General features: G+C 52.4%; 1 protein-coding gene and 1 long non-coding RNA gene across 2 annotated transcripts in view; one reads left to right on the plus strand and one right to left on the minus strand.

The window, feature by feature from the left end:
* ROBO3 (roundabout guidance receptor 3) overlaps positions 1–7,999 on the minus strand; it is a 248,986-nt gene extending 240,987 nt beyond the window's left edge. The window contains exon 1 of the mRNA XM_050921538.1: positions 7,866–7,999. Within this exon, the coding sequence (XP_050777495.1) occupies positions 7,866–7,983 (118 nt within the window). The 5' untranslated portion in view covers positions 7,984–7,999. The remainder of the gene's footprint in view (positions 1–7,865) is intronic.
* Positions 1–20,286, plus strand: part of LOC127033702 (uncharacterized) — a 332,515-nt gene that overhangs the window by 54,370 nt on the left and 257,859 nt on the right. The window lies entirely within an intron of this gene.

The following is a 20,286-nucleotide window of genomic DNA, read 5'->3' on the forward strand; positions in this document are numbered from 1 at the left end:
TCACCAGAGCATAAGTGGTACCTCCATGGCCCCCATCACCTCACAACCATCACACAACCCCTGTGCGGCAGGGCAAGGTCATTGCCCCCACAGTGCAGAGGGGGAGCTGAGTGCAGACAGATTAAAAGCCTTGCCCAAGGCCACAGAGGGAGTCTGTGGCAGAGCAGGGAATTGACTCAGGGTTTCCTAGGGGACGGGCCATTCTTCCTCTCTCTCCAGGACTGGTCAGTTCTGATGCTCATCAGCAGCAGACAACCAGCCTCTGGCTGAGCCCAGGCCTAGCAGCTCAGTTCATTTCTCCAGTGCAGGTCAGCGGCTTCCCCTTACCCTAGTGTGAACATTAACCCTTTTCTGCCTCTGCGGGAACAGAGAACAGTTTGTTCTCTTTGCAGACCTGGCTCTCAGGCATTTAGCTGTTTTAATAGAAAGACCGATGGCTCCCCCTGCCCTCAGTCAGGGCCAAGCCGCAGGCTGTAGGTGCTGGAATTGTGGGGTAGACACATGGGGGCCAGTTGACAGCCCAGGAGTTTGGTTTTCAGAAGTGGATGATTTAGAGAATCTCTACCAGGGGCCCCCAGTACAGCTCCCTAATGGGATCTGGGGCACCTGTGACACATTCATGCCCTTGGGTGCATTGCAGATGGCCGGGAATCACTCCTCCCTGCCTGCACACACACCCCTTGGCTGCTGCCCCGGCTGGTTCCTGAATCTCCAATTCCCGCAGCCCTGATTAGACCTCCTGAGGCAGGGAAACGTGGGAGTCTCCATCCAGCATGCTCAGCGCCTCCCTCATGTCCCCCTGATCCATGCACACAAAGCTGGTAGCAGGCAGCCCACGTGCTGTTAGCCTCTGGCTTCCCAGGCCAATAGGCCTGATGTCTGATGTCACCCGCCTGGCCCTCACCTCTGTGACGTGCAGTCATAACCTGGGCGGCATCAGTGCAAGTTCCGTGTGAGAGGGCTGCAAAGGCAGCTCAGCATGGCGCCTTCTGATTAGCCGCCTCCTGCCGAGAGGCGCCAGCAGGAGGGAAGCAGTTTCCAAGGCGATGGAGGCAATACTCTTCATTACAACATCCTGCCTGCAACAGAACAGGTCACCTGGCTGCACTGGGAGAAAGCCTGCTCTCCTCAAAGCCAGGCAGGCCCCTGCACCCTCCCTGAGCAGGTCGCACCTTCCCAGATCCGCAGCAGTGTGGCCCCAAGAACATGTTTTCCGATCCTTTAATCATTCTCATGGCTCTTCTCTGAACCCTCTCCAACTTATCAACATCCTTCTTGAACTGGGGGCACCAGAACTGGAAACGGTATTCCAGTAGCAGGTGTACCAGTGCCAAATACAGAGGTTAAAAACCCTCTCTTCTCCTACCCCAGAGATTCCCCTGTTTATAAATCCAAGGATCGCATTAGCCCTTTTGGCCACAACATCACACTGGGAGTTCATGCTCAGCTGATTATCCATCGTGACCCCCAAATCTTTTCCAGGGTCACTGAGTCCCCCATCCTATAAGTATGGCTTACATTCTTTGTTCCAATACATTTACATTTAGCCACATTAAACCACAGACTGTTGGCTTGCGCCCGGATTCCCAAGCGATCCAGATCACGCTGTCTCAGTGAGCTGTCCTCTTCATTATTTACCACTCCCCCAATTTTTGGGCCATCTGCAAACTTTATCAGTGATGATTTTATGTTTTCTTCTGGGTCATTAATAAAAATGTTAAATAGCGTAGGGCCAAGAATCGATCCCTGCGAAACCCCACTCGAAACACACCCATTCAGTGATTCCCTGTTTACAGTTAACTTTTGAGACCTATCAGTTAGCCAATTTTTAATCCATTTAATGTGTGCCATGTTAATTTTATATTGTTCTAGTTTTATTAACCAAAATATTATGCAGTTCCAAGTCAGAAGCCTATGTATATTACATCAACACTATCACCTTTATCAACCTAACTTATAATCTCATCAGAAAAAGAGACCAACTTAGTGTGACATGATCTATTTTCCATAAACTCATGTTGATTGGCATCAATCATAAAACCCTTCTTTAATAATCGAGTCCTGTATCAACTGCTCCATTATCTTGCCCAGGATCCATATCAGACTGACAGGCCTAAAATGACCTAGGTCATCCTGTTTACCCTTTTTGAATATTGACACAACATTATCTTTCCTCCAGTCTTCTGGAACTTGGCCAGTGTTCCAAGACTTATAAGAAAATCGACATGAATGGTCCAGCAAGTTTCTCAGACAGCTTTTTTCTTGGATGCAAGTTATCTGGATTTCTGAACACTTCTGCCTTTTCTGAATTATTACTAGTAATTCTACATTTCCATCTAGTAAGGGACCAATGCCATTGTTAGGACTCTTTTTGTTCCTAACATATTTTAAAAGCTCCTTCTAATTGTCCATAACTCTGCTGGCCATAGAGTTCTGCTTCTGTCCCCTTGCTTCCTTTATCAATTTTCTACAATTCCCAACTTCTGATTTATATTTATTACTACTGACTTCTCCCTTCTTCCATTTGGGGTGTGTGTGTGTGTGTGTCTGTTTGCCTTCACTTCCCCTCTAAACCAGGTCAACTTTTTAACCAGTCCGGCCTTCTTCCTTGATTGTACCTTTTTGGACCTCTAGTAAATCATTCTTAAAACAACTCCTGATTAAAGTAAACTCAAATGTGTCCACACAGGGGTTTGCACTGGTTTAATTAAACCAGTTTAAATTCACACCTTAAGTACATCTAGTGCAACTTTCCCAGGTAGACAAGGCCTCAGCTCATGTGATTCTTTGCCCATTTGGACAGGCGGCAGGAGCCACTTCCTCCCTGTTTTAGGAATTGCAGGTCTTGTTCAGTTCGCTGTGGCGTGTCCCCAAGGGGAGCCCACCATGGGCCCAACAGAAAGACTGCTGGGAATTTGGCTCTGCAGGAGCCAGGCCAGGTCTGCAAAGGGTCTCCATGCAGTTTTTCTTCCTTCCCTAAGGATAATGGTTTCCACAGACAGCTGCCAGCTCTGTTATTCCAACTGTCCTGAAAAGTTGCCAAATCACCTGAATAAAAAGCTGATGCTAAAGCTGAAGCCAGCATTCCCCAGTTGTGCCACACAACCTTTGTGCATAAAGCTTTGCCAGGCCTTTGGAGCAGCTTCGCTGTTCCTCTGGGGAACAGAAGCAGTTCATTAGGAGGCTGCAGGGCCAACTGGCAGCATTGCTGCCCCCTGTATTGTACCAGACACTTCTTAGTCACAGACCTTCTGTCTTCCCCTCACATGGAGCCCCTCTCCCCCCAACAGACACAGGCCAGGAGCAGGAGCAGCATTACGCCTGGAGTTTACAAGGGCAATGTCCCAGACCCCTCTACAGCTACAGGGCAGGTTCCCCTAGAGATCTACCAGCCGCGCCCCATGCTGGAGCTTCAGACTTTTGCAAATAGTACCAAAGGATCCCCCATGGGACCTTAAGGATGAGCCAGGGCGGCAAGGCCCTGGGGTTATGATAAATTGTATCAAGATAACAAACTCATTTTGGTCCTTAAAGACATTAACTGCACGGCAGAAACAGCAAGGTTAAGCAGCTGGGCAGGGGCAGCCTGGGGAGGTCATCTGGAATTGTAGAAGAAAATCACTGGCTGTGTCACTGCTTAAAGGCCGTCAGTGAAACAGCTGACAGTGTAAAGCTCACCACTAATATCCCTGGGCTGCAGCGTTAACACCCCAGCAACCTGAAAGGGATGGGTCTAGTCCAGAGGTGAAAGTAAGCTGGTACGGTCCGGTATGACATACCGGCAAGAGCCAGTACGCCGTGCCAGACCGCATCAGCTTCTGCAGCAGGGTTTTAAAGGGCGGGCAGGCTGGGGCCAGCATTTAAAGGCCCCGGAGCTCCATGGCAGCTGGAGTTTTGGGCCCTTTAGTTCGCCCCGGGGGCTACCAGTCACCTCAGCAGATGGGAGCCCTCTGGGTGATTTAAAGGCCCTGCGACTCCCAGCCCCAGCTGGTGCCTCAGGGGCTTTAAATCTTGAGGCCCCGTCTCTTCTGGTTGAGGCCCCGCCTCTTCCAGATGAGGCCACCCCACCCAGGACTCCGGCCGTACTGGGAAGTCCTGTGAGTTGCTTTCACCCCTGGTCTAGTCACACTGCTCACACCTGTTGTTTCTGGCTGGCTGCTGGCTCAGGCAGGTCACACTGCATTGCTTAGAGCTGGTTCCCAGAGCCTCGGCTGGCGTAGATCACCACAGCACCACTGAAGTCAATGTGCTGATTTATGCTCACGGACACCAAGGATCAGGTCCAGGGGTTTTTAGTGGTGATTAGTGGAGCTCCGTGCTGGGGCCAGAAGTGGAATCAGTGACAAACTCAGCAGCTGTGGAATACCCAGGTTCGCCTAGGGCCCTAGACTCATCCGTTTGATGTGGCTGGATGCTCACACTGGGGGAGAAGATGGATAAAGGGCCCATGCCCAGTATACACCTCCCCAGTAATCAGTGGAAGAGGAAAGGGCATTCTGAGCAGCAGGTGCAGGGCAGGGGACCGTGTGTAAGCAGGAGCAGTGACCATTCTCCTCCAAGGTCCAAACACTCTTTGGTGGTGCTTCCAATGAGAAAAGAGCCCGCTGACGGCTATTGTTCCTACCCCTCTGATTGGCCAGGCTGGGTAAAATTCCCCCTTTACCTGCATCCCCATCATTGTAATCTCTCCCAAAAGTCAAGTTTCCAGTGGCACTTGAAGAGCATCAAAGTTCTGAGTATGATCTACACGGCTGTGTTAATCTACTTTGGTACAATGGGCAATGCAGTGGATAGCAGTCACCTCGTAGTATTTCCCAGTGGGTACTTACATGACCATGAAGGGCTGACACCCCGCCCCCGTTCCTCGCTCCTTGTTCAAAGCAATTAAAGCCTTTCCAGGAAAAGCTGGGGCTTTTAGGAGGCTGGCTCCCCGTGAGATGCACCAGTGCAAACTGACAGCTTCTTTCAAGAAGGGGAAGAATTCCTCCTCTCTCTCCCCCCTACTTAATTCCTTCCAGTAAATGGATAAATCGCTGCGGGGCTGGATGCTGGGGCCGCAGCATTTCAGCTCCTGCTGGGCAGCACAGCTGTCCCAGCTCCCGTGAGCCAGGGAGTCGCTATTTCAAAAGACACATGAATGCACCACATTGAGAAGCACTGTGTGTTATTTACATTGACAGAGTCTCTCGCTAGCTGGATGGGGGGCGGGGGTTAGAGGGGCAGGGATAATGCCTCAGTGTCACAGCTGTGATGGGCAGGAAACATAAAGCCTTTCGAGTGTGCCACAGTGAGCTGAAGGACCTTCAGTGAGGCTGAGAGCCTCCAGATCATGAGGAACACCATCATCTCCCCCCACAGCTGCCCCAGAGCATGAGGGCTTTATGGAAAATACACCAAACGGAGGAGGAAGAACTGGGAATCAAACCTGTCAGGTCCAGGGACATGTGACATCAGGCCAGGGCTCCTGGTCCTTTCCTGGGCAAGAGATTCCCATATTCAGCCCAGTTCAGCTCCAAACGACAGCCCAATGCCCTGGAGAGACACTGCTTACTGGATGGGTGAGAGGTCCACTAGGAATGGCAGTGGGACACAGCAGGGCCAGGAGGTCAGGGGCAGCCCCACTGCAGCCCTGAAAGGTTCTACAGGAACAGTGCAGGGCACTCACCTACCTGGGGCTATGCTGAAGGGCCCAGGCCATGGGGACAGTGCAGGCTGCTGGTGTTATTGTTAAACAGACCTGAAACCACTTAAGGAGGGCACAGGTGTGTGGCCACCCCCAGAGCATTCAGGCACAGGGTGCTGTAAGCAATTCACCTGGACATAGTTAACCTCCATGGCATCAATGAACCAGGCCAGGAGGTCGGGGAAGACATCTGTATGTCATAGGTAGGAGACTAGACACGCATGGTTTATCTGTCCCTGCACCAGAAGGACTGCGTCCAATATTCAACAAACCCCGGTCTGGATTTGCAAAATGTGAACGGTCGATCCAAGGCATTTACACACCACCTACCAGTGTAGCATCCAGGTTCTGAGCAGCGCTGAGGGCCGTCACCCCGGCTTCGCTCGCCCCTAGGAACTAGTTTGGCGCGCACCGCTTCTGAGTTGCAAAGTTATACAAACCAGGAGGAAAAATCGGGCGCAAGTTATTTACCAGTGTTGGCTACCAGAGGGCGCTGGCCGGCCCTGTCACCCTCCCTACAGGGGAACAAACCCAACTGATCCGCCCCGCCATCCACGCCCTGCAAGAGGCTCTCTAGGCGCCCCACTCCTATAGCGCACCCATCTCATAAACACACCCCAACACAACAAACGGCTCCTGGCAGCACTGTCACAGCCGGGACAGCGCCGCTCTCGCCTGGAGAGCCCCCCTCCCACAGCGATGCTCCCTTTGGTGTTATCCCGGGGGGGGGGGGGTAACATTTTAATCACGTGTCTAAGTGACCCAGCGCCGAAGTCCCATTTTCAAAAGGGACCAGGAACCTGCGTTGAAGTGAAAAGCTCCTAAGTGCCTAAATCACCTTTGAAAATGGGACTTGGCAAATCCTTTGGGCGCCTCCTAAGATGCTAGCCGGGATCTGCGGGGGCAGAGTCCGGGGGCTGCCGAAGAGTGAAGATCCCAACCAGAAGAGAAACCGGGAAACACGCGCCGTTACGAGAGACGCGCACATGCGGTGGCAGGGACAGGCGCTTGCACACGTGCTGCTGTCCCGGACCAGCCTCGCACCCCCCTCCTCCCCAGGGCTGCTGTCCCGGGACAGCCTCGCGCACACCCCACCCCCCCGCCCCAGGGCTGCTGTCCCGGGACAGCCTCGCGCACCCCCCCCCCAGGGCTGCCGTCCCGGGACAGCCTCGCGCGCACACTCTCCCCCCCAGGACTGCCGTCCCGGGACAGCCTCGCGCGCACACCCCCCCCCCCAGGACTGCCGTCCCGGGACAGCCTCGCGCGCACCCCACCCCCCTGCCCCAGGGCTGCCGTCCCGGGACAGCCTCGCGCGCACCCCACCCCCCCTGCCCCAGGGCTGCTGTCCCGGGACAGCCTCGCGCACACACACGCCCCCCCCAGGGCTGCTGACCCGGGACAGCCTCGCGCACACACACGCCCCCCCAGGGCTGCTGTCCCGGGACAGCCTCGCGCACACACACGCCCCCCCCCCAGGGCTGCTGTCCCGGGACAGCCTCGCGCACACCCCACCCCCCTGCCCCAGGGCTGCTGTCCCGGGACAGCCTCGCGCGCACACACCCCCGTGCCCCAGGGCTGCTGTCCCGGGACAGCCTCGCGCGCACACACCCCCGTGCCCCAGGGCTGCTGTCCCGGGACAGCCTCGCGCGCACACACCCCCGTGCCCCAGGGCTGCTGTCCCGGGACAGCCTCGCATCCCTTTCCAGGGCTGCTAACCCGGGACAGCCTCGCACCCACCCCTCCCCCGGGCTGCTGACCCGGGACAGCCTCGCACCCACCCCTTCCCCGGGCTGCTGACCCGGGACAGCCTCGCACCCACCCCTTCCCCGGGCTGCTGACCCGGGACAGCCTCGCACCCACCCCTTCCCCGGGCTGCTGACCCGGGACAGCCTCGCACCCACCCCTTCCCCGGGCTGCTGACCCGGGACAGCCTCGCACCCACCCCTTCCCCTGGGCTGCTGACCCGGGACAGCCTCGCACCCACCCCTTCCCCTGGGCTGCTGTCCCGGGACAGCCTCGCACCCACCGCCCCGCGCTTTGCACGGTCCCTGCGAACCAGCCGCAGCCGCGAAGATCTCAGCCCCGGCTCCGACCCCCGGCTGCGCCCGGCACTTGGCCAGCCCAGCCCCGAGCCGAGCCGCCGGCCGGGCAGCCCGGGCGCAGCGGCCCCGCTCCTACCTACCGTTGGCGCTGGTGAGGTTGGCCAGGTCCAGCGCGGGCAGCGAGCCGTTGAGGCCGAGCAGCAGCAGCTCGGAGGAGTTGCCCGCGTCCCCCGCCAGCGAGTCCGCGAACAGGTTCATCTGCAGCAGCGTCTTGAGCAGGTAGCGCAGCATGACGGCGGCGGCGGGGGCCCGCGGTCCCGGCAGCCGGAGCCGCCTGGCGCCGCCCGAGCAGCCAGCGCGCTCTGAGCTGGCGGCGCCGCAGCCTCCTTGCCGGCCGCGCGGGGCTCCCGGGGGGCGCGGAAAGCAGGTGCGGGCGCCAATAAATGTTTAATTGCCGGATTAAGACCCCCCCCTGGGTGTGGGGGGGGGGGGCTGGCGGAGGGCGGGGCGGCCCCGGCTCCAGCCCCTGCGCGCTGCAGAGCGGGGGCTGCCCGCAGAGAGCCGCTCTCCGCGCTGCACCGTGCCATGGCCCCGGGGGCAGCGCCGAGCGCCCCGGCAAGGTGCAAACGCCCCGCGGGGCAGAGGCACTTAGTCTGGTGCGGGTTAATTCCAGCATTTATGGACACGAGGAAGGATGACAAGGTTGCAGCGGGGCTGCGTGAGGCGTTTGCACTGATTTAACGAGGGCAGGGTGGTTCAGCTGGCACAACCTTGCTAGTAGACACAAGGCCTAACCTACAGCTGCCTAGACACTGAGTCAGAGGGCATCTAAAGTGGTGGCGTGTACACACCGAGGAGGGCCGAAGGTGTGAATGACAGCAGCTGGGACTCCACTATCTCCTCATCATGAAATTTCCTCTCGCAAGGTCAGAGGCAGCTCCTGTCCTCCGCTTTGAAAGAGGTCAAGCGTCCCAGCTCCTGCACCAGCCAGCCCTGCCCTTTGTGAGCTCTGCATTGGCACCTTCCCTGCTATTGGCATCAAGAAAAGAAAATTCTGGGTGCCATTCCTTCTGACAGCTACAGGTACAGCCACAGTCCAGTCACCCGCACGTACAGTCAGCCATGCAGTCACTTGCTGATACAGCCATTTACTGCTACCTGCAGACAGTCGCAACAGCCGTCAATACAATGGTTCCAGTTCATTGCCAACACCTGTGTGCTGGAATAGAAATAGTTCAGCATGACAGCAACCAGCCCCAGTAATTGTCCTTTAGTGCAGGTAAATACAAAACACAACCTCACCTTTCCTTTTCTCTCTGTTCTGTCCCTTTGCACTGTATATTGTGACCTGCGTGTCCATTGGTGCCCAGTATAGCTCTGAGAATCCAATGAATGTTTCAGAAGAAAGAAAGGTAGAAAGTCACAAGGTACATCTCAGCTCTAGTGCTGTTCCCCGGGGATAGATCACCCTGGTGAATGTGTTGGTGCCTCCACTCCTGTCCATCCAGAACACTGTCAGTCAGATCATCTCCTTCCCCTCCCCTGAGCCATGTCACTGGCTTCCGCTCTCCATCTCCTTGTCCTGTGCATTGTGCTTAGGGGGACCAGACAGGGTGGAGGGTAATAGGTGCTATATAAGAAAAAGCCCCCAAAATCGGGACTGTCCCTATAAAATTGGGACATCTGGTCACCCTAATTGTGCTGGAGTTCAGTTCTGTGTTTTTTGGGCCTGGATCAGGGCCTCAATATTCCTCTCACCCCAGCTTTGCACCACTGTAAATATTTACATCAGCAGAGCCTCTCCTGTGTTGTACAGGTGTCAGCGAAGGGTTTCTGACCTCTTGTCTTTAGAAACTTTGAAATGTGACGGGTACATTCAGGCCATAAGGGGTGACTGCTCAGAATGCTATCCCATTGCTAACTCTGTGAACACTGCTCCTGCTGAAAGACAGCATCTCTCCTTCCCCTCCCTCATAGCCCTCCAAAGTCAGGTGCCGCATGCTGAGGCTGGCTGCGAACCTAACTTGGTAGCACCGAGCACCACTTTTCTACCAGCATGTCACCACCAAGCAAGGGGCTTTACCCCGGACTGATGTGATGCTCACCCTGAACCAGAGACCATTATTTTTCCACCCACAGCAGAAGTTTCCGTGTTTAATCACTTTAAAAAAAACAAAACAAACCAACCAGAAAGCTAGCTGCTTTCTTTCTCAGACCTGCCAGCCTCTTGCAACAACCAGTGGGCCTCAAACCTGACAAGATAATTCAGGTGAATCTGTGGTAACTGCTAGTTTCCAGGCAGGCAGCAGAGTGGCCAACACTCAAGATTCATTGTAAGTCTCCTGCCAGTTGGTGGTTCACTTAAATCCCCAGTTCTTGGAGTCATGTGAATATGGGACTCTCAGTTTCCATTTACATGGAAAAGTAAGTTTCTTGCCATCCTGGTTGGAGAGAAAAAACTGGAAAACATGACCCAGAAGGGCTTAAAAAAAGCCAAAAAATATTTTTTAAAAAATCATGATTTTTAAGCCATTTTCATGATTATGGATGGCCCGACTTGTGTTTTTGGAATAGTTGGGATCGGCAATACCGAGAATGGGACATTGTTTAGATCGCTTCCCAGCCTGTTAATATGACTGCGGTATTACCATGGAGGAGACAAGATATAAAGGAATCTGAGTCTATAGAAGTTACGTCTGTAAGGTGAGGGGAGAAAACAAGAATGAAAACCCCACCCTAAAGCTGCCAGTGTAACCAATTCCAGCTTTATGTGGACTCTGGGGCAAATGAATTCCAGTCTAATAAAGGCCTTTAAAGTTGATCCTATTGTTTATTCTTTGTAAATCACTGCAATATTTGTATTTAATGTGTAGTAATCAGGTTGGTAATAAATCTGTGTACACTCTTCCCTGATGTTTAAAGGGACTCTGTTGATTGCATCCTGAGAGCTTTGTTACTCACCTTGAATCTTAATGATCTTCCGGTGCTGGAATTCCAAACAGCAAGACAAATAACTGTTCAGCTGGAGCTAAGGCTGAAAATGCATTTCAGTGACTGGAGTGTTGAAAGGTTTTTGAGAACGCTGGAGCTGTCAGCAACACTACACTCCTGCGCCTAGTCTACCCTAGAAAAGGTTTGCGGGTATAGTTATCAGGTAGAGCTCTACTGGCAAACCCTTCTAGTGTAGATGCAGGTATAGCTTATACCAGTTGTGACTCAGTGTGCCTGGGGCAGCCCTCACTGGGAATGCCAAGGTCAGGGCAGGCTGCAAAAAGGAGAGCAGATACTCCCAGGACTGGGAGTAACACTGAAGTTAAACTCCCCAACCAGTCACAAACTGCTTCTGATCCCCACACTGGTTATCAAGAAGGAAAAATAATCACTCAGTCCCCTTTATTGCATTCCAGTTCTCTGGCTCCATGTCAGCATATAGGTCCAGTACAACGAGAAGTTATTTAAAAACTTTGCTCACGATACAACATGTTCTTCTGAACCCAAGGGCCAGCCACATTGCTACATCAGTATTAGTTTGGATCTTACCACTTCTTTTAATATCTAAAACTAAAGATTTATAATAAAGAAAAATGAACAAGAAGAGGGTTGTTAAATGGTAAAGCAGTCACATACATACAACGATTCAAAGTCCATGTATCAGGTTCTTAGCAGTATTGGTGAGTGTGCTGGCTTGAAAGTCCCTGTGGACAACATCCGCAGCATGGATGGGTCATTCAGTTCTTTGTTCAGAGTTTGATTTGTAGCTAAGTTCCTCCAGAGGTAAGAAGCAGGAATGAAGAATAGATGCAGCTGCCTTTTACAGTCTTTTCCATGTGCCCGCTTGTATTTCCTTTGTTCCAAACACAAGCTGCCCAGCACATGGCATGGAAGCCTTGAGTTCTATCCATAGGCATGCCTCTGCATCTGAATCATAAGGTGCAGCCCCTGGCCCTTTGAATGGATTCATTGTACAGTAGGGGTTCTCAAGCTGGGGGTCAGGATGCTTTGGGGGTCATGAGGTGGTTATGAGCTGTCAGCCTGCCCCCCAAACCCTGCTTTTCTTCTAGCATTTATAATGGTGTTATATAAGTGTTTTTAATTCATTGGGGGGGGGGGAAATCACACTCAGAAACTTGCTGTCCATCCAAGTGGGATAAAGAGGTCACCACTACAAGAGTTTGAGAATCACTGTTGTATAGTGATGTCCCATCAATCATAGAATATCAGGGTTGGAAGGAACCTCAGGAGATCTAGTCCCACCCCCTGCTCAAAGCAGGGCCAATCCCCAGACAGGTTTTTGCCCCAGATTACCTCCTCAAGCATTGAACTCACAACCCTGGGTTTAACAAGCCAATGCTCAAACCACTAAGCTATCCCTCCCCCCTGCCAATAGGTGGTGAGGGAACCCAGGCTCACCCTCAAGCAGGCTCAGTGCTGATACAACCTGTCTGGGGGTGTCACCCAGAGACCCAGCACAAGTTTGAAATACAGATATACCCTACATATCTATAACTCCCAATACAATGATGATACCAGCATATAAACAAGATTATCCTACTTGGTCAATTATAACATTTTCACAGATACCTCACATGGCATATCTGACAACTCATTGCAATTTTATAATATTGGTATCCATAATATCATAGAGCATCTCCCATATTCCATACAGTGGCACATCAGTTCCCTATGTCTTTTGCCAGTACAGAAATGTTTTAGGGGGAGGGGGGGAAGTGTCACACCCCAGCTTCACCAGCAAGAGTTTGAGGTGTAGACCTGTCTGTATATACCCAGCCTTTTCAGAGTTACGGCTGTAAGAATCTTAGGGTATGTCTGCACTACACAACTTTTAACAACACAGCTATGTCGCTATAGCCGTGCTGCTAAAAGTTGCACAGTGTAGCTGCTGTGACAAAAAACTTCCACCCCAACGAGCAGCGTTTGCATTGGGGCTGTTCACACTAGCTCCTGTTGTCAGCAAAACTTTTGTCTTTTGGGGTGTTTCTCCCCCCCCCACCACACCTCTGAAAGACAAAAGCTTTGTCATTCAGTTGCCAGTGTAGACAAAGCCTCACATGAACATTTAGATTTAAAAAAATAACCTTTTAAAAAGAACAGAAAATTATAAGTTAAGATTAAAAACACCTCATCTCAAAATTTATAGCAAGAACGTTCACAGTAAAGAGATCCAACAACCCACAGGACCAACCAGAAACACTGAAGACTACCTAATTCCTTCACAACAGGCTCATCTCAGTCACTTGAGTTTCTCACTCCTGAGCATGCAGAACTTTTCCAGTTCTGGCCTTTAGAGCCAGACACAGTCCACAGGATTAGATATGCTTGGTGAAATGCTGGTGTCATGAGATGCTCTATTCACTACTGGATCGCCTCCTTGTGGCCACAGCTGGGGATTAGCTCTGCCAGTCTGACATCCCTTCCTGTGGGTGCTCTCTCTCAGGACTTGACAGCTCCCTCTTCATGGCTTGGCCCTCTGGCCAGGTCACTGTAGTTTTCCCCTTCTGGGTTTGTGTACCAAAGTCTCATCACCATCCCAGGCAGTTTTCCAATCCACTACCCCTCAATGGTGCTACTTCCCCCAGTGGGTGGTAGGGGAACCCAGGCTCACCCGCTACTCCAGGGTTCAGCCCAGAACCCTAAAACCAGTGGCTAAGGTCTGCACTGTCCCACCTTCACTACTGATTCTTCCCTGGACATCTTCCTAGATTGCTTCTAGCAGGCTCCTTCTTCATCCTCCTTAAGGTCAAGCCCCCATCTCACCCTAACCCCAGAGAGAATGACTACAACATCCTCCTTACAGCCCCCTTCTGCCCTCATCTACCTGGCTTTATCTCAGCCTCGCCTGCTCCTGTCCCAGCTGGGCCTCATCCTTTAATTAGTCCTTGTTGTTCCCTAGCTCCTCCTCCAGGTGCAGCTTAGGCAGTTAATTGGTCCACCTGTCCCCCTTCATCCCATCACACCTGGTCATATTAAAGTGTATGGCAAAACTCCCATTGACTCAACTGGGGCCAATATTTCACTGGCAGTATTATAGTGAAGCAGCAGCTCTGCTATAATTACAGAGTTACTTCTTGTTTAAAAGACAACTGTTCTAAATTCTCTAAAATCCACTTGCTGACTTGGATTGTCTTCAAATTTTCCATTTCCCAGAGGGGTACAGGGCAGGGCTAGTAATCAGATTTGGGGTCATTTGAACAAAGGGTTTCTAGGGTACAGCCCCCCTAAAACACATGTACAAAATCACCAGGTTCTTCTAACTTTTTTTGTGCATACTGTGTCTCAAAGGATGGTCTGAATCCTCCCCAAACTGATATCAGTCACTCAGGTTTATCAGAGCTATTGCATAGCACTCACTGCTTGTTTGAGGTGCTGGGGGATGGAGTTATAGTAAAGAATTTACTCATTGTTAAGTTAGCAGCTCCAACTGGCATGTCAGTAGCTCAAGCCAAAGAGAATAAAATGCCCATGTGTTGCAATATTAAAGGGCTGTTAACAGCCAAAGAGGTTGTCAAGCAGCCTCCTGGTCTGGTAATTGGGTAGCTCAAGAAGACATGTTGTGGTTATTGAACCTAGCTGTACCCATGTCCTATGAGGTCAAAGCCCTCTCCTTGTCAGCTTTCAGGGGTTGTGTCTTATATATGATCCTTGCCTTCTACAGGGGCTCCTTCTGGAAGTTTCACCCTGAGACCAATGTTTCTGGTTTAAGAGCGATATTTTAGAGTGCTCTAAAATCTCTTTGCAGACTCTGACTCTAGAAGTATTTTCAAGGAAATGATCATTGATTAAATATAGGTAAAATGAAAGATTCTAGTAAGCAGTTAAGATAAAGTCATCATTGTGAACAATGGGACTGAGTGTGATCAGAGAAAAGCAATCATTGGGTCATTTGATGAAGGGATTCCTAATACCCAGCCCTTAGTATGAGCTGCTCAGAACATTTTCATATTCTCGTAATGGTTTTGGTGCAGAGCTAGAGAATATGGGGGTCAGAGCAGGGATGAGGAATGTGAGGGGGTGGATAATGGGATTGGAGTAGTGTAGGGATTGCGAGGGTGCAGGGAGATGAGTGGAGTGGGAATTATGGGGAAGCAATAGGGGGAGAAAGGTTTGGGGCTGCTGTGAGAGGAGGTGGGATTAGGGGAAGAGGATTAAGAGGAGGGGAGAGATTTTGCGAGGAGCTCAGGCCAGGGGAAGAGAATGGAGACTGAGGGGCATGGAAGGAGAGGGGTAAGAAGTTGGGAGTGGGAACATGAAGGTGGGTGACAGAGGGAAAGGGGGATTGGGGTGGGGTAGCCTGTCAGCATCACAGTTTTACCTCCCATTTAAACCTGCCACATGGTCTTCTTCCCTCCCCCAGAGGCCCTTGTCCTGCCTAGGCTGGGCAGTGCGGGGAGTATGACATGCTTCCCATTCACAGCACATCTCTCAGGGAATGACTGGGGACAGGAGAAGAATGAGTCTCACACAAGGAGGACAGGAATGGGGCAGCAGTGACTCCAACTCGGGGTGGGGAGGGGGCAATGACCCCCTTGTATTTCCAGGAAGGGCCTGAAGAACCTTTAACAGGGCAACCATATCTCTGCATTAACAGAACTTTGGGGCCTTTAATACATTCCCGGTTAGACACTTAGCTCTCTGAAGGTAATTGGTCACCCCTTCCCATCTTTCAATAAGTTTCCATGTGCCTCCAATTCTGCCCATTTCTGTTGGCATAGAGCTAGCATATCTCCACATACAAAACTCCCTGCCCCAGACCATGAAATTGGGGCACTCCTGTGAGAAGAGCAAAGCGTAGTGAGATGGTGAAGGGGATCACAGATGTTATGTGTGAAACCAGCACAATGCAGGGAGCCATCTCCAGCTCCACCAGCACAGGGCTCTTCAAACAGTGAAATTGGCTGCACAAGCTTAAAGCTCTTTGAAGTTCTGATCCAAAAGCAGCACTTCATCTCCAAAGAAAAGAAGAGGAGAGGCCACTATCAATCCAGCAGCTGAGTTACAGCTAGTTGGGTGCCTTATCTGAATGCCCTTGCTATCAAACGTTTGGAAAGTTCTTATAATGATGACTTTAACTCAGATGAGAGCCCAGGAGTCCTGATGCTCATGGTCCTGCTTCTACCACTAGAGCTAATGCCATCCTGGCTGCATGCTTGGTCCAGAAGGGATCCCAGAGTCTCATGTGCTGGAGGGCCCATAAGTCCCACAGCTGGGAAGCCGTTGTTGGAGTCCAGACAGGCCACAAATAACAATTCTTCAGTCTGTATTTTTGTCAGGGGTGGCCAAACTATGGCTTGTGAGCTGCTTGGGGCTCTTTTACAGTTAAAGTGTGCCTCGGGAGCCCCCCACAACTCCCTGCATTCTCCACCTACCAGATTTGGGAGGAGGGGAGCTTGGGACCTCTGCCTTGCAGCAGGGTGGTTGGGGCATGTAGGGAGGTTTCAGGGATTCATCCCTGTGAGGCATGCCTGCTGGGGTTCAGGGCTTAGGCAGGAGCAGGACTGAAGCCCCAAGCCCTGGCAGGTGCCTCCTGCGGGGCAGAAGCCCTGAGCCCCAGCAGGCGTGCCTCAGCTCTCAAAGTTCTGAAGATTGTCTTATGTGGCTCAGAGGATCAGTAAATTTGGCCTCCCCTGATATATGTAAAGTGAGAGCTGTCAGAGGATGTGACAGGGTGCACCAGGCCCTTTGAGGCCCCGTGGTCCTATGTAGCAAGGTGGTGGGATACCTCACAGCCCCGCTGAGGGATGATCCTCCCCTAGCACCAATGTGGGTGGAGCCCATGGATCCTGCACCTGCCCCCCAGAGGTCACGACGCAGGACAGGAAGTAGAAAAGCCCAACTGCAGATCTCACTTAAAAACTAGCCACCAGAGAGGCCAGATAGCTGTGGCCTAGCTCTGGGTAGAGAAATGCTGGCAGGCTACCGCCAACATGAGGACTGGCTGGGCCAGCCAAACCTACCCCTTACCTGCTACCTGGAGGCACCGATGGTGCTAGAAACCTTCATCCCTGAGGTCAGGTGAAGAGGAGGGGGCTGCATGGGAAAAGGGCCTGGGAATAGCTGAAGCAAACTGAAAGGAGCAGTGTGTGTGGCAGCTGTGAGAAGAGTGCCTGGGCTGGCACCTGGAGTGGTGGGTGGTGGGACTGGCTCCCCACACTGGTCATTAGCCAAGTGGTCTAAGAGCTGAGAAGGACAAGGCTCTGTTGGGAAGCCCAAGTGAAGGGCAGGGCTTAAAGGGGCCCAGAGCCAGGGCTGAAGACTCTGGTGAGGGCAGACAGAGTGCTGAACTCTTTGCTGCCCTGGAAGGAGTTCATCCATTTGAAACTGTTTGGGTGTGACTTGGCTGGAGGCTGAGCCTCTGAAGATTGTCTAGGGAGGTCAACCCTCTATGGGGGCATCTGCTGGCTGAGAACTTGCAGCATCACACCCAGCTGACAGGAGGCACTCCGAAGGTGAGTCCCATCCTCTCAGAGGGGTTCCCTGGCACCTAGCGGATAAAGCATGAGCTAGGATTCTAGAGCCTGAGCTTTGTCTAGTTTATTCCAGAGGCCAGGCCAGGTCCTGCACAGCCCCGGGATATGGGGATTGCGAGGCAGTATTGGGCTGCTTTGCAATTCACCCTAGACCAGCAAGGGGTTGTGTCATCACCTGCCCTGCAACTCTGGGTGCCTTCAGTGCTGTGCTTCTGTTCTCACAGCCCTGACACCAACAGCCAGCCTGAACACATGCATGGCCCACCCTGGCTTCCAGCACCCAGGTGATTTTTGCAGATTGACGCCAGCACCCTCCCATTTTTGAATTTCCCCCAAACTGTCTGTCCTGGAGTATCCAGCTCTGACTGGACACTTATGGTCATTATTAAGTTTGTTGCTCCCTCAAAAAGACAGTACCCAGCAGCTTAACTAGGGTTAACAAAGTGTTTTAATCGAAGTGTTGAATTGGTTTACAGTAAAAATAAAATACATGTATTAAATCAAAGGTCCTGTGGTTAGGTGACTCCTAGTATAAGGAGTAAGGATTGAAAGGGTTACAAACAATCACATACAAGTAAAATGACATTTCTAAGACTAACACTTAATTTCAGCAAGTGACAATCTTTGCCTAAGCAGGTTTCTCACCTCTGTTCCGTTCCCAGAGGCTTCAGCCCCCTTGGCCAAGGGACGCGTCTCTTGATGGATTTGTTCACCTTGCAAGTAAATGTGGTTTTCTTTGTCTGTGGGCTCACGTCACTGACACAATCAAGCAGGTGCCTCTGTCTGGTACAGGCGTGGCTGTGGCACTGCTTGCCAAAAACGTATTAAGAACATATTTCCAGCCTAGATCTGTAATGTCCTTTGTGGGTTTACTAGATGTACATCATGCAAAATATCAATGATCAGTGAGTTATTAGTTCCCCAGTGATCTATTACAGGCCACCTTTTGGGCCAGCCGGCATTGGAGTGTTCTTAGGGTCTCAGATACAGTCACTTTAGTGCACCCCCTTCCCTGTATCAGGAGGGGAGTTGCAGAGACTCAGGCCATGGCTTGCTATCGTGACTCTGGCACAGACTCCTGTGTGATCACCGGCCAGTTCCAAAGTGGCTGATTCTGCTTCCACTAGAATCAATATGGTAGCCCGGATGGATTTAGCCCAGCATGCCTCAGTTTCTCTGTCTGTTTCATGGGAATAATAATGCTGACCCTTCCCTCACCAGACCTTGGTGGATGTCACAGAGCTCCCAGCCCCAGAGCAGCTTGCCTGGCCTGGCAATGCACTGATCAGGCACTCTGATCTGGGGGGCCAGGGAGAGCAAAGAGTCTGTGGTGCTGGTGAGCACCTTGGCTGGGAGCTCAGCAACGGGTGAGCTGAAGGGCTGTTCGGGGGAAGCTCTTGTGCCTCCCTCCTCCTCCATGCACAGGTATTTCAGGTCCCACACTTCAGTTTCTGAGGAGTTTCTCCTTTCCACACCCTCATGCCCTGGTTTCCTTGCCCCCCTCTCCTTGCAGTGTTTCTCCCCCAGGACAGAGTGTCACTTCTTTGCTCCCTGCTGCAGAAACTGCTGCCCTTGAACCTGCCCATGTTGCTGTTTGAAGCCAGCTGGAAGTGCCCCTTCCCCCGTAGTGCCAGGGAGCCGTGTCTCCTGCTCAGCTGCTTTATCCATGGGAGGGCGGGCAGCTCACAAATCTCAGCTCACTCTCCCTCCATTAGCTGCCCACCCCCAGCAGCCTAAGTGCATGCTCTCAAAGGGGGCAGTGCAGAGCTCCAGCCCCGGGCAGGCTGGGTGGTGAGAATGGGGCAGATCTGGAGTTACGCCCCTTCTTGAAACAATCATTCATTAGATCCAGGGCCAGGGAGTGAAATGGTGCCTCCCTGTATTACACACTGCCCTGCATACGAGTAGGAAGCTTCCTGCCGAACAGACTGGCCTTAGGGCAGCTACTCTTAGGGTTCAGACACAAGAATAAGAAAATGTGTAGCTGTATGATAGGGAATTTTTCTCTCTCCCTCCCCATGCATATCTCCTGAGTGGCGGCTCTCCCATGTCTCTTAACCCATTAGCATTGCTTCCTGACAGGTCCTTAACGTGCCAGAATGGCTCAGGTCTATCAGGGAGTGGGGTGGGCGGGGGCAGGTGGTTTCACAGTTCCCATCAGGGGATGCACCAGGAAAATCTTATATTAGAGCCTGGATTCTGTAGCTGGTGGATGGCACTTGGCAGATGGAAAGTGTCTTGTTTCTCATGCTTTCAGCGTGGGCAAGCTGCCAGCGTGTCAGAGACCCACTAAAAGAGTAAAGGGACCTCCCAGCCCGGCTCCCCCTGCACCGGGGAGCATTCCCAAAGGCACAACAATAGTCGGCATCAGAAGCAGATACTCTGCCTAGTTAATCCAAAGGAGGCTGGTGCCTCACATTAGGAATTGGTGAAACTGCTGGTCAGCTGGCTGGAGCACTAGGGAGCTGACAGGCCCCTCTCTGTAGCATGCATGATGAGCTGTAACCCATTCCCACAAGCAGCCCTCTTGAAGGCCCTGGGTCTATTCACATGAATATGGTACCCCTCAATGTGAGGAAGGGGGCAGAATCTGGCCCTGTGAAAGGCACCCTTGCCCTGCATAGAACCGCTGTGCAGAGTCTGCTCTGAGACTGCTCCATTCTTCTCAGTGGTGGATGTGACTCATGGGGAGACATTTCCAGCACTCTGCCATGGCCAAAGCCCGTCCTGGCTGGCTCCTCCAGGCAGGGGACGCCTTCCAGACCATGATTTCATTAGGGCTGGGTCAGTAACATGGGGTGAAGCAAGAGCTGGACAAACCTGCCCCAATGCTTCAGTCCAGTGGGAATCTCTCAAGGCCTGGAGAGTTTACTGAACCTCTCTGTAGCAGGGACTGGGGGACTAGCCACCCCGGTTACTGCAAGAGGGCCCCTGAGAGGGATCCGGTGATCGCAGGCACTGACTTTTCAAAGAACCGGGGGGTGCTTGACCCCCAGCTGTGCCCAGGCCCTTCCCCCACTCCACCCCTTCCCCCAAGGCCCTGCCCTCGCCCTGCCTCTTGCCCCCCAGTTCCACC

This window comes from Gopherus flavomarginatus, chromosome 13, assembly GCF_025201925.1.
Source record: "Gopherus flavomarginatus isolate rGopFla2 chromosome 13, rGopFla2.mat.asm, whole genome shotgun sequence".
NCBI lineage: Eukaryota > Metazoa > Chordata > Testudines > Testudinidae > Gopherus > Gopherus flavomarginatus.